Source organism: Aureococcus anophagefferens (genome assembly GCF_000186865.1).
Source record: "Aureococcus anophagefferens unplaced genomic scaffold AURANscaffold_8, whole genome shotgun sequence".
In the NCBI taxonomy this organism is placed as follows: domain Eukaryota; class Pelagophyceae; order Pelagomonadales; family Pelagomonadaceae; genus Aureococcus; species Aureococcus anophagefferens.
Genome location: NW_008705568.1, coordinates 1,899,221 through 1,912,460, shown reverse-complemented (window position 1 = coordinate 1,912,460; position 13,240 = coordinate 1,899,221). Strand labels below are relative to the sequence as shown.

The 13,240-nt window shown below is 73.8% G+C and overlaps 7 protein-coding genes across 7 annotated transcripts; 4 read left to right on the top strand and 3 right to left on the bottom strand.

Annotated features, from left to right (window-relative positions):
* Positions 1–4: 4 nt before the first annotated feature.
* On the bottom strand, positions 5–337 carry AURANDRAFT_25903 (hypothetical protein; the record flags this gene model as incomplete). The annotated part of the gene is made up of 1 exon (XM_009038402.1): positions 5–337. A coding segment is annotated over one exon (333 nt), but the record flags the coding sequence as incomplete, so codon positions are not given.
* A 542-nt stretch (positions 338–879) lies between these two features.
* Positions 880–1,380, top strand: AURANDRAFT_64069 (hypothetical protein; the record flags this gene model as incomplete). Its single annotated transcript, XM_009038409.1, has 1 exon — positions 880–1,380. One exon carries the CDS (start codon positions 880–882, stop codon positions 1,378–1,380), a length of 501 nt encoding a protein of 166 aa, XP_009036657.1.
* Positions 1,381–2,299: 919 nt separating this feature from the next.
* On the top strand, positions 2,300–4,789 carry AURANDRAFT_64068 (hypothetical protein; the record flags this gene model as incomplete). Its single annotated transcript, XM_009038410.1, has 1 exon — positions 2,300–4,789. The coding sequence occupies one exon, from the start codon at positions 2,300–2,302 to the stop codon at positions 4,787–4,789; it is 2,490 nt and encodes an 829-aa protein (XP_009036658.1).
* Positions 4,790–6,162: 1,373 nt separating this feature from the next.
* AURANDRAFT_13024 (hypothetical protein) lies at positions 6,163–6,834 on the top strand (the record flags this gene model as incomplete). Its single annotated transcript, XM_009038411.1, has 1 exon — positions 6,163–6,834. A coding segment is annotated over one exon (672 nt), but the record flags the coding sequence as incomplete, so codon positions are not given.
* A 1,122-nt stretch (positions 6,835–7,956) lies between these two features.
* AURANDRAFT_14021 (hypothetical protein) lies at positions 7,957–8,580 on the top strand (the record flags this gene model as incomplete). The annotated part of the gene is made up of 1 exon (XM_009038412.1): positions 7,957–8,580. A coding segment is annotated over one exon (624 nt), but the record flags the coding sequence as incomplete, so codon positions are not given.
* A 523-nt stretch (positions 8,581–9,103) lies between these two features.
* Positions 9,104–10,099, bottom strand: AURANDRAFT_12902 (hypothetical protein; the record flags this gene model as incomplete). The annotated part of the gene is made up of 1 exon (XM_009038401.1): positions 9,104–10,099. A coding segment is annotated over one exon (996 nt), but the record flags the coding sequence as incomplete, so codon positions are not given.
* A 1,382-nt stretch (positions 10,100–11,481) lies between these two features.
* Positions 11,482–11,670, bottom strand: AURANDRAFT_9306 (hypothetical protein; the record flags this gene model as incomplete). The annotated part of the gene is made up of 1 exon (XM_009038400.1): positions 11,482–11,670. A coding segment is annotated over one exon (189 nt), but the record flags the coding sequence as incomplete, so codon positions are not given.
* Positions 11,671–13,240: the final 1,570 nt, after the last annotated feature.

Below are 13,240 nucleotides of genomic sequence, written 5' to 3'. Positions count from 1 at the left end.
AGACGTCGTCGGCGCGCTGGGGCTCCGCGGCGATGCGCGGCTTCTGCACGGGCACGATGGACACGCGCCAGTCGAGCGCGGGCCGCTCGAGGTAGCCCAGCCGCGTCTGGGGCGCGCCGTGGCTGACGACGACGTAGGCGCCGCCGGGCTTGAGCACGCGGAACGCCTCGGCCGTCATGAGCGCGACGCCGCTCAGGTTCTGCGACCCGCAGAGCACGCAGTCGAAGAGCGCCTTGTCGAGCACGAGGTCGTAGGCGCATTCGTCGAACGCGCGCAGGTCGCGGCAGTCGGCCTCGCGGTACTCGAGCCGGTCCTTGGCGCCGTAGCGGTGCTGCATGTGCGCGACGAGCGCGCGGCACCTAAAAACGGCGGGTCCGCGGCCGCGCCGCGGCCGCGCGGCGGCCGCCGGGACGCCGGAAACGCGCGCGTCGACGCACACCACGCGGTGCGCGTGTCTGTCGCTGAGCTCCGCGCCGATCTCGCTCGCCCCGCAGCCGGAGACGAGCACGTCCTTGGCGTCGCCGGCGAGCACGGGCTCGAGGTAGGGGATGACTGCGGGACGCGGGGGGGGGTGCGCGGCGCCGGGGAACGCGGGGGCGCGGCGGACGCGCGGTCCTCGTAGCCGAGGTAGAGGTCCAGGGGCGGCGGCTCCGCGTAGTAGCGCCGCTCCCAGTAGTCCGCGGCACCGTAGTCGCGCTCGATGGCGGCGGCCATCGGCTCGGGAACGGCGCGGGGCAGCCTTTTGACTCGTAGGTCGATGGCGCCGGGGCAGCGTAGTTGAAGATTATGTTGCATTATGAGGTGTCTCGGAGCGCTCTGAATTCGAAGCGTGCCAGAAGCCATCACGATCATCGCGTCGCTCGCCCTCTCGCGTGCAGCATGCGCCCGCAACTCAAGCACCCCATCCGCGTGCTCGTGAGCCGCGCGGCGTCGTCGACGTCGCACGCGCTCGACAGCAGCGGCTACTCCATCGCGTCCCTCTTCTCGGAAGCCTCGACGTCGAAGAGCTTTCCCGACGCGGAGCTCGCGGCGCGTCTCGCCGAGCTCAAGGCCTGGGACGACCTCCCCGCGGCGCGCACGCCGCCGCCGCTGCCGCCGCTCGAGGCCGCGCGCCTCCGCCTCCGCGACCGCTTCGCCGCGAACTTCGTGCCCGAGCTCGAAGCCGTCGCCGAGGCGCGCGCGGCCGCGCCGGCCCGGCCGGACTACGCCGCGCCGGCGCGCGCCCGCCTCCGCGAGACGTTCCTCGCCAAGTTCCCCGTCGCCGACGCCGCCGCGCCCGAGGCCGCCGCGCCGCCGCCGCCGGCCCGCGCCGACCACAGCGCCGCGGCGCGCGAGCGCCTCCGCGCGCGCTTCCTCGCCAAGTTCGGCCCCGAGCTCTGACCGTCGTCCGCGCCCCCTTTTTCGCGCCGCTAAAAACACCCCAGCGGCATTGAGCCCTCTGGTCGCTCCCCGCCCCTCACCACTCGCCGCCCGCGGGCCACTCGCCGAGGACCTTGGCGCCCTGGGATTCCGCCGGCAGGAAGTGGAGCTCCTCGAGGCCCGCGCTCCCCAGGCAGACGATGGCCGGCACGCCGGACCGGCGGCCGTCGCCGAACTCGGGCCGCTCCTTTCCGGCCCAGATCTTGAACGCCGTCTTGAGCTCCGCGGCCTTGCCGTAGTCGACCTGGAGCATGCCGAGGGCCTTGGCGCGCGTCCGCGCCGCCTCCGCCGAGCCGTCCGACGACACGAGCACGAGCGCGACGGGCGACGCGGCCGACTCGCCGCTCGCCGTCGCCGCGCGGAACTGGAGCAACGACGGCTCGAAGGACGTGCACATGGGACACCAGCCGGCGGCGAAGTAGAGCCCCACGCGCATGCCGGCGAGCGCCGCGGCGTCGACGGGCGCGCCGTCGGCGTCGCGCAGGCCGCCGAGGAGGTCGAGGCTCGACGCCGCGGCCATGGGTCGCGCGCCCCGGCGGAGGGCCGGCGTCGCACCTGGCCGCGTGCGCGCGAGCAGCGCGAACGTCGTGCAGCACGTGAGGGCGGCGCAGGCGGCGTTCCGGCGCAGCATGCACGTCGTACGCAGTCGGATGGACGCTGCGGCTGCGGCACACCAGAAGTCGCAGTCCAGCGCGCGGCAGCACCACGGCACGATGCCGCCCCTCCCGCCCAGGCTGCCCGGCCTCTCCGCTCTCCACCAGCCGCGCCGCAAGTCGACTTCTTCGACGTCGGCCCGGGCAGCCCGGGGGCTCTCCGCTCACCACCAGCCGCGCCGCAAGTCGACTTCTTCGACGCCCGGCCGCCCCCGCGGATTGCCGCCATGGCGCCCATGTCGGAGGACGAGCACAACGTGCAGCACATTTTGTACGTCACGTCCGACGTCGCCCTCCAGGCCAAGCACCGCGCCGACGACGCCATGGTCGCCGGCGACTACGACACGTCCATCAAGGAGCTGACGACGTCCATCGACGAGCTGGCCATCGACGCCGAGGCCTTTTGCGCGCTGCGCCACGCGGCGGCCTTCCTGCGGAACACGCGCGCGTTCAACCTGCTGCGCCTGGGCCGCTACGACGAGGCGCGGGAGGACGCGATGGCCTGCATGGAGCTCGACATCGAAGGAGGCGCGTGGCACCGCGTCATCACGGCGGCCGAGGGCCGCGTCCCCATCGAGGAGGTCATCAAGGCCGAGGCCGAGGCCGAGGAGGAGCGCCTGGAGAAGGAGAAGGCGTCCATCGTCGTCCCCGAGGCGCTGCCGCGGTCGTCGAAGCGCGGGTCGACGGCCGTCGAGCCCTTCTTCACGGAGCTGGGGCTCGCGGCGAAGGGAGCCGGCGAGGCCGAGTTCGCGCGGCGCGCCTACGGCCGCGCGCACCGCCACTACTCCGAGGCGCTCTGCGAGGCGAAGCTCGACGAGATGAGCCACCCGGTGCGCCGCGCGCACGCGATGCTCCGGTGCAACCGCGCGCTCTGCTCGCTGCTCATGCGGCGCTTCGAGGCCGCGCGCGAGGACGCGCGCGAGGCCGTCAAGCTCGACGCGACGTGGGGCCGGGGCTGGGACCGCCTCATCGCCGCGTGCGCGGGCCTCGGCGACGCCGAGAACCTCGCGGAGGCGAACGCGGCGCTCGCGGAGGCGACCGTGCGCCGCGCGGACAAGTTCGCCTGCCCGAAGGCGACGCGGCTCCAGCTCGCGCGCGCGCGGACCTGGCGGACGTCGCTGCCGGCGGCGGCCGCGCTGGGCATCCTCGACGCGGAGGAGAAGGACGAGACGTGCCAGATCTTGCTCCAGCGCGCCGTCGCGCTCAAGGGGAAGCTCACGGTGCACGTCGTCGGCTGCGACGACGCCAAGGAGGGGCTCGCGGACTACGCGAGCCTCTGCAGGTGGATCCGGGAGCTCGTGCCCTACTGCGAGCACGCGGAGCTCGACGTGAAGCTCGTGGGCTTCCACGACAAGCGCTGGTTCCTGGGCCCCCGCGACGAGCTCGCGGCGTCGGACCCGCGCGTCGCGGCCATGGTCGCGAACCTCGACGACTGCTGCGAGCGCGAGCAGCCCCACCTGAAGCTCGAGGTCGTCGACCTCTTCCGGAAGGGCCGCGTGAAGATCCTGGACCCGCTCGAGGAGAAGAAGAAGCGGCGCGAGGAGGAGGACGAGCGCGTCAACGCCGAGGTCATGGAGAAGATCTACTTCAACGACCCGGACAAGATCCGGTCCATGCGCGAGGACGAGGAGCGGAAGAAGGTCGACAAGGTGAAGCTCGAGAAGCTCATGCGCGAGCGGGACCGGCGGCCCACGAAGCCCCTCATGTGGCACGACGCGTACCGCGCCGAGGACCCGGAGGAGGAGGCGAAGCGGCCGGAGGTCGTGCTGCTCGCGAACCCCGGCGTCGACTTCAACTTCGACCGCTGGTACCCGACGGTCGCGGCGCTCATCATGCAGGGCGCGCTCATCGTCGTCACGGGCCACACGGCCGTCGAGGGCTGGTCCGACGAGGCCGTGGGCGCGCAGGACATCTTCGAGCGCCTCGGCGCGCGCGTCGTCGTGCCGCGGACGCGGTGCAAGCTCTACTGCCGCACGTCGAGGCTCGCGCGCGTCCAGCCCTTCTACAACGTGCGCCCCAAGGGCACGAAGGTCGTCCGGGACGCGAGCCTCCTCGACGACGAGGACGTCTTCGCGGAGAACGGCTTCTACTTTGTGTGCCAGGGCATCGACCTGCGGAACTGCCCCGCGGACCAGCAGCTGCCCATGGGCCAGTACGAGCTCGACCTGTGCAAGAAGCACGTCGGCGCGCACCTCTGCCGCCGCGCCGCGGACCTCGAGAGTCGGCCCGACGTCGCCGACGAGCTCCGCAACTCCGCGAAGAAGCTCGACTGGGGCACGAAGGGCGTCGACAAGGACCGGAGCTTCCAGGCCGAGGACTTTCTGTGCCTCATGAGCCCCCTCTACAACAAGGAGCGCGCCAAGTACCTCGAGCGCAAGGAGGAGCGGCGCCTCGACGTGCTCCGCGCGGAGCGCAAGGACTTCCGCGAGGCGCGGCTCGCGGCCAAGGCCGCGCGGGAGCAGCTCGACGACGCCGAGGCCGCGGCGGAGGCCGCGCAGGACGCGCTCGAGGCCGAGGACATGCGCGCGATCGCCGCGGCCGCCGCGAAGTTCGAGGCGCTCCTCGAGTCGAAGAAGCAGCCCGCGGCCATCGCGCCGAAGCCCCTCGACAACCCCTTCGACGACGACGACGACGACGACGACATGCCCCCGCTCGACGACGAGGAGTGGGCCGCGTGCAACGACGTCGACGACGGCGACCTCGGCCTCGTCGACTAGGCCCGCGGGGGACGGGCCCGCGCCGCTCGGGGCCGGTAAAAAACGCGCTAGCTTACGGCCGCCGCGCCGGGGAGGTCGTCGCCCGCGAGCGCCTCCCCGGGGAAGAGCGCGCGCTTGGGGAAGTTGAGCAGGTCGCGGAACCAGGGCCTCGCCAGCGTCAGCACGAAGACGGGCCGCGGCCCGCCCGTCGTGTTCTCCGTGCCCCGGTGGAGCACGCGGTAGTCGAAGAGGACCGCGTCGCCCGGGTCGAGGCGGGGCACGGCGGGCGGCCGGAGCGTCTTCTTGATCTTCGCGACGAGCATCATGCGCTTCAGATCGCGCGTGAGGTAGTGGGATCCGGGCCGGAACTCCGTGCCGCCGCCCCGCGAGACGTCGACGAGCGGCAGGAACACGTTGACGCAGTGCGGCGCCGCGTGGCGCGCGGCGTCGAGGTGGCCGCCGTCGACGTGCCACGCCTGCGCCGCGCAGGCCGCCTCGGCGACGACGCAGGAGCAGCCCAGCACGACGGCCTCGCCGCCGAGGGCGGCGACGGCGACGGCGTGCGCGCGCGAGGCCTCGACGATGCGGCGCAGCGCGGCCCAGTCGCGCGACGGCGCGCGCCGCATCTCGTAGCGGCCGACGTGGCGCCGCACGATCTCGCGGTAGCCGCCCTTCTGGCCGACGCCCGGCGGCACGGGCTCGCCGCGCGCCGCCATGGCGTCGAAGCACTCCGCGAACGCGACCAGCGCCGCGTCGCGGCCCCGGGCGAGGGCGCCGGCGGGCGCGACGCCGCGCACGGCGACGTAGCCGTCGGCGAGGAACGCGGCCGTGAGGGCCGCGACGCCGTCGTCGTCGGCATCCGGCGGCGGCGGCGCGGCGTCGAGCGAGAGGGCCGCGACGCCGTCGTCGGCATCCGGCGGCGGCGGCGCGGCGTCGAGCGAGAGGGAGGACGCTGCGGCGGGCAGCAAAGCGTCGGCATCCGATGGCGGCGGCGCGGCGTCGAGCGAGAGGGCAGGCAACAAAACGGCCATCTCGATTTGCCTTGACGCGTCTCTAAACGTAGGGGGCCCGGGAGGAACCGCGGGGGACGGGAGGCTCAAAGGGGTCTCACAGGCGCGGGAGGCGCCAGTGGACGACGGCGTCCTGGCGCAGGCGCCAGTGCCGCTCGCAGTGGGGATTTGCCACAAACAGCATCAAAAACAGCGAGCGAACGCTGCCGTCACGGTGCCGTAGGCGAGCATATGGACGCCGCCATGCCGCAGCCGGAGCTGCAGCCGCAGCCGCAGCCGCAGCGGTCGGACGCCGCCGCGCCACAGCTGCAGCCGCAGCCGGAGCTGCAGCCGCAGCCGACGGCCGTCGAGCCGGCGGCCAAGCGCCAAAAGACGAGCGACGACCTCTGGCGGCGCCTCGGCAGCCCGCGGTCGGCCCTCGCGCCGCTCGTCGACCAGTCGGAGCTCGCCTACCGCCTGCTCTGCCGCTCCTACGGCGCCGGCATCTGCTGGACGCCCATGATGGACGCGACGAGGTTCGTCGCCGACGCGGCCTACCGGCGCGCCGTCTTCGAGGCCGGCGCCGGCGCGCCGGCGGACCGGCCGCTGGTGGCGCAGTTCGCCGGCGACGACCCGGCGGCGATCCTCGCGGCCGCGCGGCTCGTGGAACACCGCGTCGACGTCGTCGAGCTCAACTGCGGCTGCCCCCAGAAGGTCGCGAAGCGGGGCCATTTCGGCGCGTTCCTGCTCGACGAGCCCGAGGTCATTGTGGCCGTCGTGCGCGCGCTCAAGCGGGGGCTCGCGTGCGCCGTCAGCGCGGCCACCGTCGCGTTGGCGCGGCGCCTCGAGGCCGCGGGCGCGGACCTGCTGACGGTCCACGGCCGCACGCGGGCCATGAAGAAGTGCGGCTTCCCCTGCGACTTCGCGGCGATCGCCGCCGTGAAGCGCGCGGTCCGCGTGCCCGTCGTCGCGAACGGCGGCGTCGAGCGCCACGCGGACTTTGCGCGCGCGCGCGAGCTCACGGGCTGCGACTGCGTCATGTCCGGCGAGCTCGCGCTCGCGCACCCCCGGGCCTTCTTCGACGGCGACGCCGGGCCCCGCGCGGCCGTCGCCGCCGCGCGCGCGTACCTCGCGCTCGCGGAGGCGACGGGCGCGCGGCTCCGCGAGGCGACGCTGCACTGCGACAAGCTGCTCTACGCTGTGCCGAAACCAACCAGTGGTTTGGGTGGTCCTGACCAAACTTGAGAATTCTCTAGCTCGGTCAAATCAAAGTCGATTCGGCTGATTTTTGGACGGATCGATCGCTCTCGTCGAGTTCTTGAAGCCCAGCCGAAGAGCTTGTGTCAAAACATTCGAATACGCTCACATTGAAGTCGGGTTGAAGATTTGGTTTCGGCACAGGCTCTACGGCCTCGGGGGGGCCTTCGGCGACGCGGCGAGCCTCGCGGACCTCGCGGCGCGCGTCGAGGCCGTCGCCGGAGCCGCGGACCTCGACGCGGCCGCGCCCTCCTGGTACCGACGCTACCGTTCGAGCGACGGCGACATCGCCGCCTTCCTCGCGGCGCGCGGCGACGCGGCGCTCCTGCCCGGCGGCCGCGTGCGCTGCGAGCTCACGGGCCACGAGCTCGCGCCCCAGCTCCCGGAGCTCGAGGCCCACTGGGCGGGGCGGCGCTACCGCAACGCCGCGAAGCGCGCCGCGAAGGACGCGGGGCGCGCGGTAACCTGATCCGCCGAGTGAAACTCGACGGCACCGTCGTGACCTTGAAGCACTGGCCCGCGCGCGCTGGGAATCCCGGGCAGCCCGAACGTCGCTGGGCTGCCCCCAAGCCGTGCGAGAGCATGGGCAGCGGCGTCTCCTCGCCGCCGAAGCGGGACCGCACGCTCCCCGCCGCGCCGCCGCCGGCGGTGTTCCACTTCGACGACCCGCGGCCGCTCGCCGTCGCCGCGCTCGGCGACCGCCTCATCGCCGGCCGGCCCTGGCCGCACTTTTTCGCCGGCGCGGAGCTCGGCCGGGGGACCTTCGCCACCGTGCAGCGCTGCGCCGCGCGCGACGCGACCGCCGCCGCGCTCGGCGGCGGAGCACCCGTCGCGCTCAAGACGATATCGAAGCGCGGCGACGCGGACCACCGACGGACGCGCGGCGCGACGCTGTGGACGGAGGTCCTCGCGCTGACGACGCTCGCGGGCGACGCGGGCTGCCTCCGGCTGCTCGCGGTCTTCGACGAACCGCAGGCGACGCACCTCCTCACGGACTGCCTCGAGGGCGGCGAGCTCTTCGACCGAATCGTCGCGCGCGAGCCGCCGCCGACGGAGGCCGAGGCGCGCGACGCCGTGGGCCAGGTCGCCGCCGCGCTCGCGGCCGCGCACGCCCTCGGCGTCGTGCACCGGGACGTCAAGGCCGAGAACCTCATCTACGCCGACGCGGCGGCGACGCGCCTCGTCGTCTGCGACTGGGGCCTCGCCGAGGTGATCCCCGCGCGCGCGCCGCGGCGGTGCCTCACGCGGTGCTGCGGCTCGCCGCTCTACGTCGCGCCCGAGGTGCTCGCGTGCGGCCGCGACAAGTCGACGCCCTACGGCGCCGAGGTCGACGCGTGGTCGCTGGGCGTCGTCGCGTACATCTGCCTCTGCGGCTACCCGCCCTTCTACGGCGACGAGCGGGCCGAGCTCGAGGCCGCGATCTCGCGGGGCGACTACGCCTTCGAGGCCCCGGACTGGGACCACGCGAGCGCCGAGGGCCGCGCCTTCGTCGCGGCGCTGCTGCGCGTGGACCGCGACGCGCGGATGACCTGCGCCGACGCGCGGGGCCACGCGTTCCTCGCGGGCGACGGGGCCAACGCGCTGCACCCGGCCTACGTGTCGCGGCTCGAGGAGTTCAACGCGAAGCGGCGGCTCAAGGGCGGCGCCTTCGCCGTGGCCGCGGCGTGCGCGTTCCAGGACAGCGTCCGCGGCCGGACGTCCCGGGGCCTCGAGAAGCTCCGCCAGTCGTCGCGCAAGGCGCTCGAGCTGAGCCGCGGCGACGCGAGCTTCGCGTCGAAGCAGGACGCCTACGTCGTCCGCGGCCGCGACGGCTCCGGCGACACCGCGCCCCTCGCGATCGGCGCGGCCTAAGTGCGCGTTACTCCGACGCCCGCCGGACGCACGACTCGGCGTCCGCGGGGCAGTAGATGAGCGTGCCGTCGTCGAGTTCGACCTGGTACGGCGCGAGGAAGCCCGGCAGGTCGTCGGCCTCGCGGTAGAGGTGCCGGATGACCGTGCCCGCGGCCCAGCCCCCGCCGCGGTTGCACTCGACGCGCGCGCCGACGCGGAAGCGGAGCCCCTCGCTCTTCTTCTTGTAGTTCTCCGGCGTCGCGAGGCACGCGAGGAAGCCCGCCTTGAGCGCGCCGTGGTCCAGGTGCTTGCCGATGAACGTGAGCTTCGAGACGCGCTCCCCGGGCGCCCAGGGGTCCATGAAGCGGCCGTCGAAGATCATGTGGACCGCGTGGTAGACGTACCGATCGGGCACGTCCGCGACGCTCAGGATGCCCTTGATGCGGAAGAGGTTCGGCCCCTCGTCGCGGAGGAGCCCCTGGAGCCAGTCCTGGAAGAGGCCCAGGTCCACGTCCGCCTCGGACGTGTCGAAGCCCAGCGACGTCACGGACTGGTCGTGCTCGTGCTCGCCGTCGGTGTCGAGGAACGCGGGGTCCATTTCGAGCGTCCGCGTGAGGTCGAAGGCGCCGATATTCAACACCTGGTCCGCGGCGACGCGGGACTGCTCGCACCGCACGATGGGCGCGAACTTGTTGATGGCCCGGAGCCGGCCCTCGACGCGCCGCAGCGCCGCCTCGTCCGGCACGAGGTCCGTCTTGTTGAGCACGAGGCGGTCCGCGAACGCGACCTGCTCCACGGCCTCGTTCTCCGCGCCCTCGGGCTTCTCCTCGTCGAGGTGCTGCTCGACGTGCTTCGCGTCGACGAGCGTCACGATGCCGTCGAGGCGCGCGAAGGCCCCGACGGCCTCGTCGACGAAGAAGGTCTGGGCCACGGGCGCCGGGTCCGCCATGCCCGTCGTCTCGATGATGATGCCGTCCAACGGGCGCGCGTCGTGCTTCCCCTTGAGCTTCTTGAGCACGACGCTCAAGTCCGCGCGGACCGTGCAGCAGATGCAGCCGTTCATCATCTCGATGAGCTCCTCGCCCTCGACCTGCTGCCGCATGTTGTTCTTGAGGAGCGCGTCGTCGATGCCGACGTCGCCGAACTCGTTCTCGATGACGGCGAAGCGCTTCTTGTGGTCCATGCTCGTCAAGATGTGGTTGAGCAGCGTCGTCTTACCGCTGCCGAGGAAGCCCGTGAGGATCGTCACCGGCACCTTCTGGAACTTGGCCATGGCTGCCTTCCGCCGGCGAGCGCGGATGTCAAAGTGCTCGGACGGGATGGGCTGCTTCGCGAGAGCGGGTTTAGACTCCTGTTACTTGAGTCAAGTTGATCTGCATCGACCGAAGTTACTGCGGTGGAAGCGCTGACGCCGGCGCCGATGGCCAGCGCATCGAGAACGTAGTGCCTGCACACACACACACACCCACGACGCTCCCGCTGCTCATGTTCCTGCCGCGGCTCAAGGTCGCCTGGCTCGCCGCCGCGGCCCTCGTCGCCTCCCTCAAGGTGCTCAGCTCGCGCCGCGCGCGCACGTCGCAGATCGCGGGCCTGCTCGCGGCCCACTCCATCCCCTCGAGCTTGTACGGCGACAACGAGGCGTCGAAGCTCGAGGCGTCGCTCGTCGCGGCGCTCCGCGGCGGCGTGCGCGCGCCGCCGCACCTCCGGGACGCCTGCGCGGCGACGCGGCCGTCGTTCAACGCGCTGATCCTCGAGCGCATGGCGCGGGACCGGCGCGACGTGCTCGCCGCGCTCACGGACAAGGCGCTCGTGCGGACCTGGGCCGCGGCGCGCAACGCCTCGACGCCCGACCTGCTCCTCGCGAGCCGCACCTGCGACGCGGACTTTGGCTCGCTGCGCGGCGACTTCGCCTTCAAGGCGACGCACACGACGGGCTGCCTCGTGCTCGTGGAGGACGGCCGGATCGCCGGCCACAAGCCCTGCGGCGAGGCGCGCCTGGCCCCGGGCACGCGCGCCGACGCCGATTTGCTCGCGGCCCTCTGCGCGCGGTGGACGTCGCGCATGTACGACGTCACGCAGTGGGCCTACGGCCAGCTCGAGCCGGGCGTCATCGCGGAGCGTTTGGTCTACGACGCGCGGGGCCGGCGGGCGGACGACGTCAAGTGCTACGCGTTCCACGGGTCCACGGCGCTCGTGCACCACGTCACGGCGCGCTTCGACGAGGCCTCGGGCCGGCCCCGGGGCGCGTCGAAGCGCGACACGTTCTACGACGCGACGACGGGCCTGCCGCGCGCGGGCGTCACGGTCGACGGGTCGCGGCCCCTCCCGCGGCGGTCGAGCCGGCTCCTCGCGCCGGGCGCGATCCGCGCGGCCGCGCGCGTCTGCGACGGCCTCGCCAAGGGCCTCGACTTCGCGCGCGTGGACCTCTTCGCGGCCGCGGGCGGCCTCTTCCGCGTCGGCGAGCTCACGATGTACCCGAAGCGCGGCGGCCACGCCTTCCAGCCCCGGGCGCTCGACGAGGAGCTCGGCCGCGCGTGGTGCCGCGCGGCCTAACGAGCGTGCCCTGTATTAGCTGACCTCGTCGCGCGCGTCGGCGACGTCGACGGCCGTCGACCCCGCGTTGAATGCCGGCGGCGGCCACGTCGGGTAGTCGTAGCCGCGGCCGCCGAGGGGCGAGCACCGCGCGAGGCGCCAGAGGAAGAGCACGAAGCCCTTGAAGAAGCCGAGCTCCTTGATGGCGATGGCCGTGTACTCGGAGCACGTCGGCGTGAAGCGGCAGTTCTTCGGCAGGTTGGGCGAGATCGCGCGCTTGTAGCCCCGGAGCAGCACGTACGCGAACTCGTCCCAGGCGCCCTCGGACGCGAACTCGGCGAGCTCCGGCTCGGCGTCGAGGTCCACGGGCGCGCGGCCGGCGTCGACGAGCGCGACGACGAAGAACGCGAGCGCGCCGGCGAGCAACGGAGCGTCGGCCGGCGGCTCGGCGGCCGCGTCGGCGTCCGCGGCGAGCGCCGACGCGGGCGCCGCGGCCGGCGCGAGGGCGGCGGCGGCCGCGAGCGTCGCCGCGCAGCCCGGCAGGGGCGCCATGCGGCCGCGCGGCGCGGGCCGCGCGGCCTTCGGCGCGGCGGGTGCCCGCAGCGCCGTCGGCGCGGCGAGGCGCCGCGCATCGCAGAGCACGCAGGCCGACGCGGCGCGGAGCGCCAGCGCCGCGACGACGAGGCGGCGCATCGGGTGAGACGCTGGCGGAAGGAGTGCGCGCGCACGGCGGCGCGTCGCGCGCAGAGGCACTGCCACTCGGGAGGGCTTGCTGCTCGATTCAACACCCTTCAACGAGCGCTTCAACCATGCGGTCCCAATCGGCGATTAGGTCATCCCGTCGTCGAGGCGCGCCCGCTTCGTCGCGCTCGCGTCGTCGTCGTCGTCGTCGTCGAGCGCGATCTCGTCCGGGTCGGGCACGTGGCTCGGCGCGAGGAGCGGCGGCGGCGCAGCGGCGGCGGCGCGCGGCGGCGGCAGGTTCATCGCCGCGCGCGGCGGCGGCAGATCCATCGCCGCGCGCGGCGGCGGCAGGTGCATGGCCGCGCGCGGCGGCGGCAGGTTCATCACCGCGCGCGGCGGCGCGAGGTCGAGGGGCGACGGCCGCGGCGCGCCGTCGTCGCCGCCGTCGTCGAGGGCGATCTCGTCGGGGTCGTCGACGCGGGCGCCGCGCGGCGCCGCGGGCGCGGCGCCGAGGCCGGCCCACGGGTCCGACACGACGGCGTCGTAGTCGAACGGCACCGGCTCGCCCGCGCGGCGCGGCGCGCCGCCGCCCTTGCCGCCGCCGCGGCCGCCCTTGCCGCCGCCCTTGCCGCCGCGACCGCCCTTGCCGCCGCGGCCCCGGCCGCCGCCCTTGCCGTTGCGCTGGCGGAAGCCGCCCTTGCCGCCCTTGCCGCCGCCGCCGAAGCGCTGCGGCGCGCCGCCGTAGATGCCGCCCATCGGCGGCGGCGGCGGCGGCGGCGCGCCGCCGCCGCGGCCGAAGGCAAAAGGCAGCATCGCGTCCGCGCGGCGACGCGCGACGCCTGCCGCGACTCGGACGCTGCCGCTGCGCGAGCACCGCGCGCGACGTCGCGGTCGGTCTCGACCAGCTCGAGTTCAATACTCTTCAATATCACTTCTCCAAAGCATCACCTTGCGGTGTTGCACTCCAACGCTGCTTATGTCTTGGGCTGCCCGGCGGAGCTCCGCCCTCGCGCCCGCGCGGTGAGGCGGCTTCCGGAGCCGAAGCCATGGCCAAGGACATGCGCGGCCTCGAGGTCGGCCAGCGCGAGCGACTGACGACGACCCAGACCGACATCCTCACGGTACGCGGCCCCCGCGCGCCCAAAATGCCCACGCCCGCCCCGCGCAGCACATCACGTGGAAG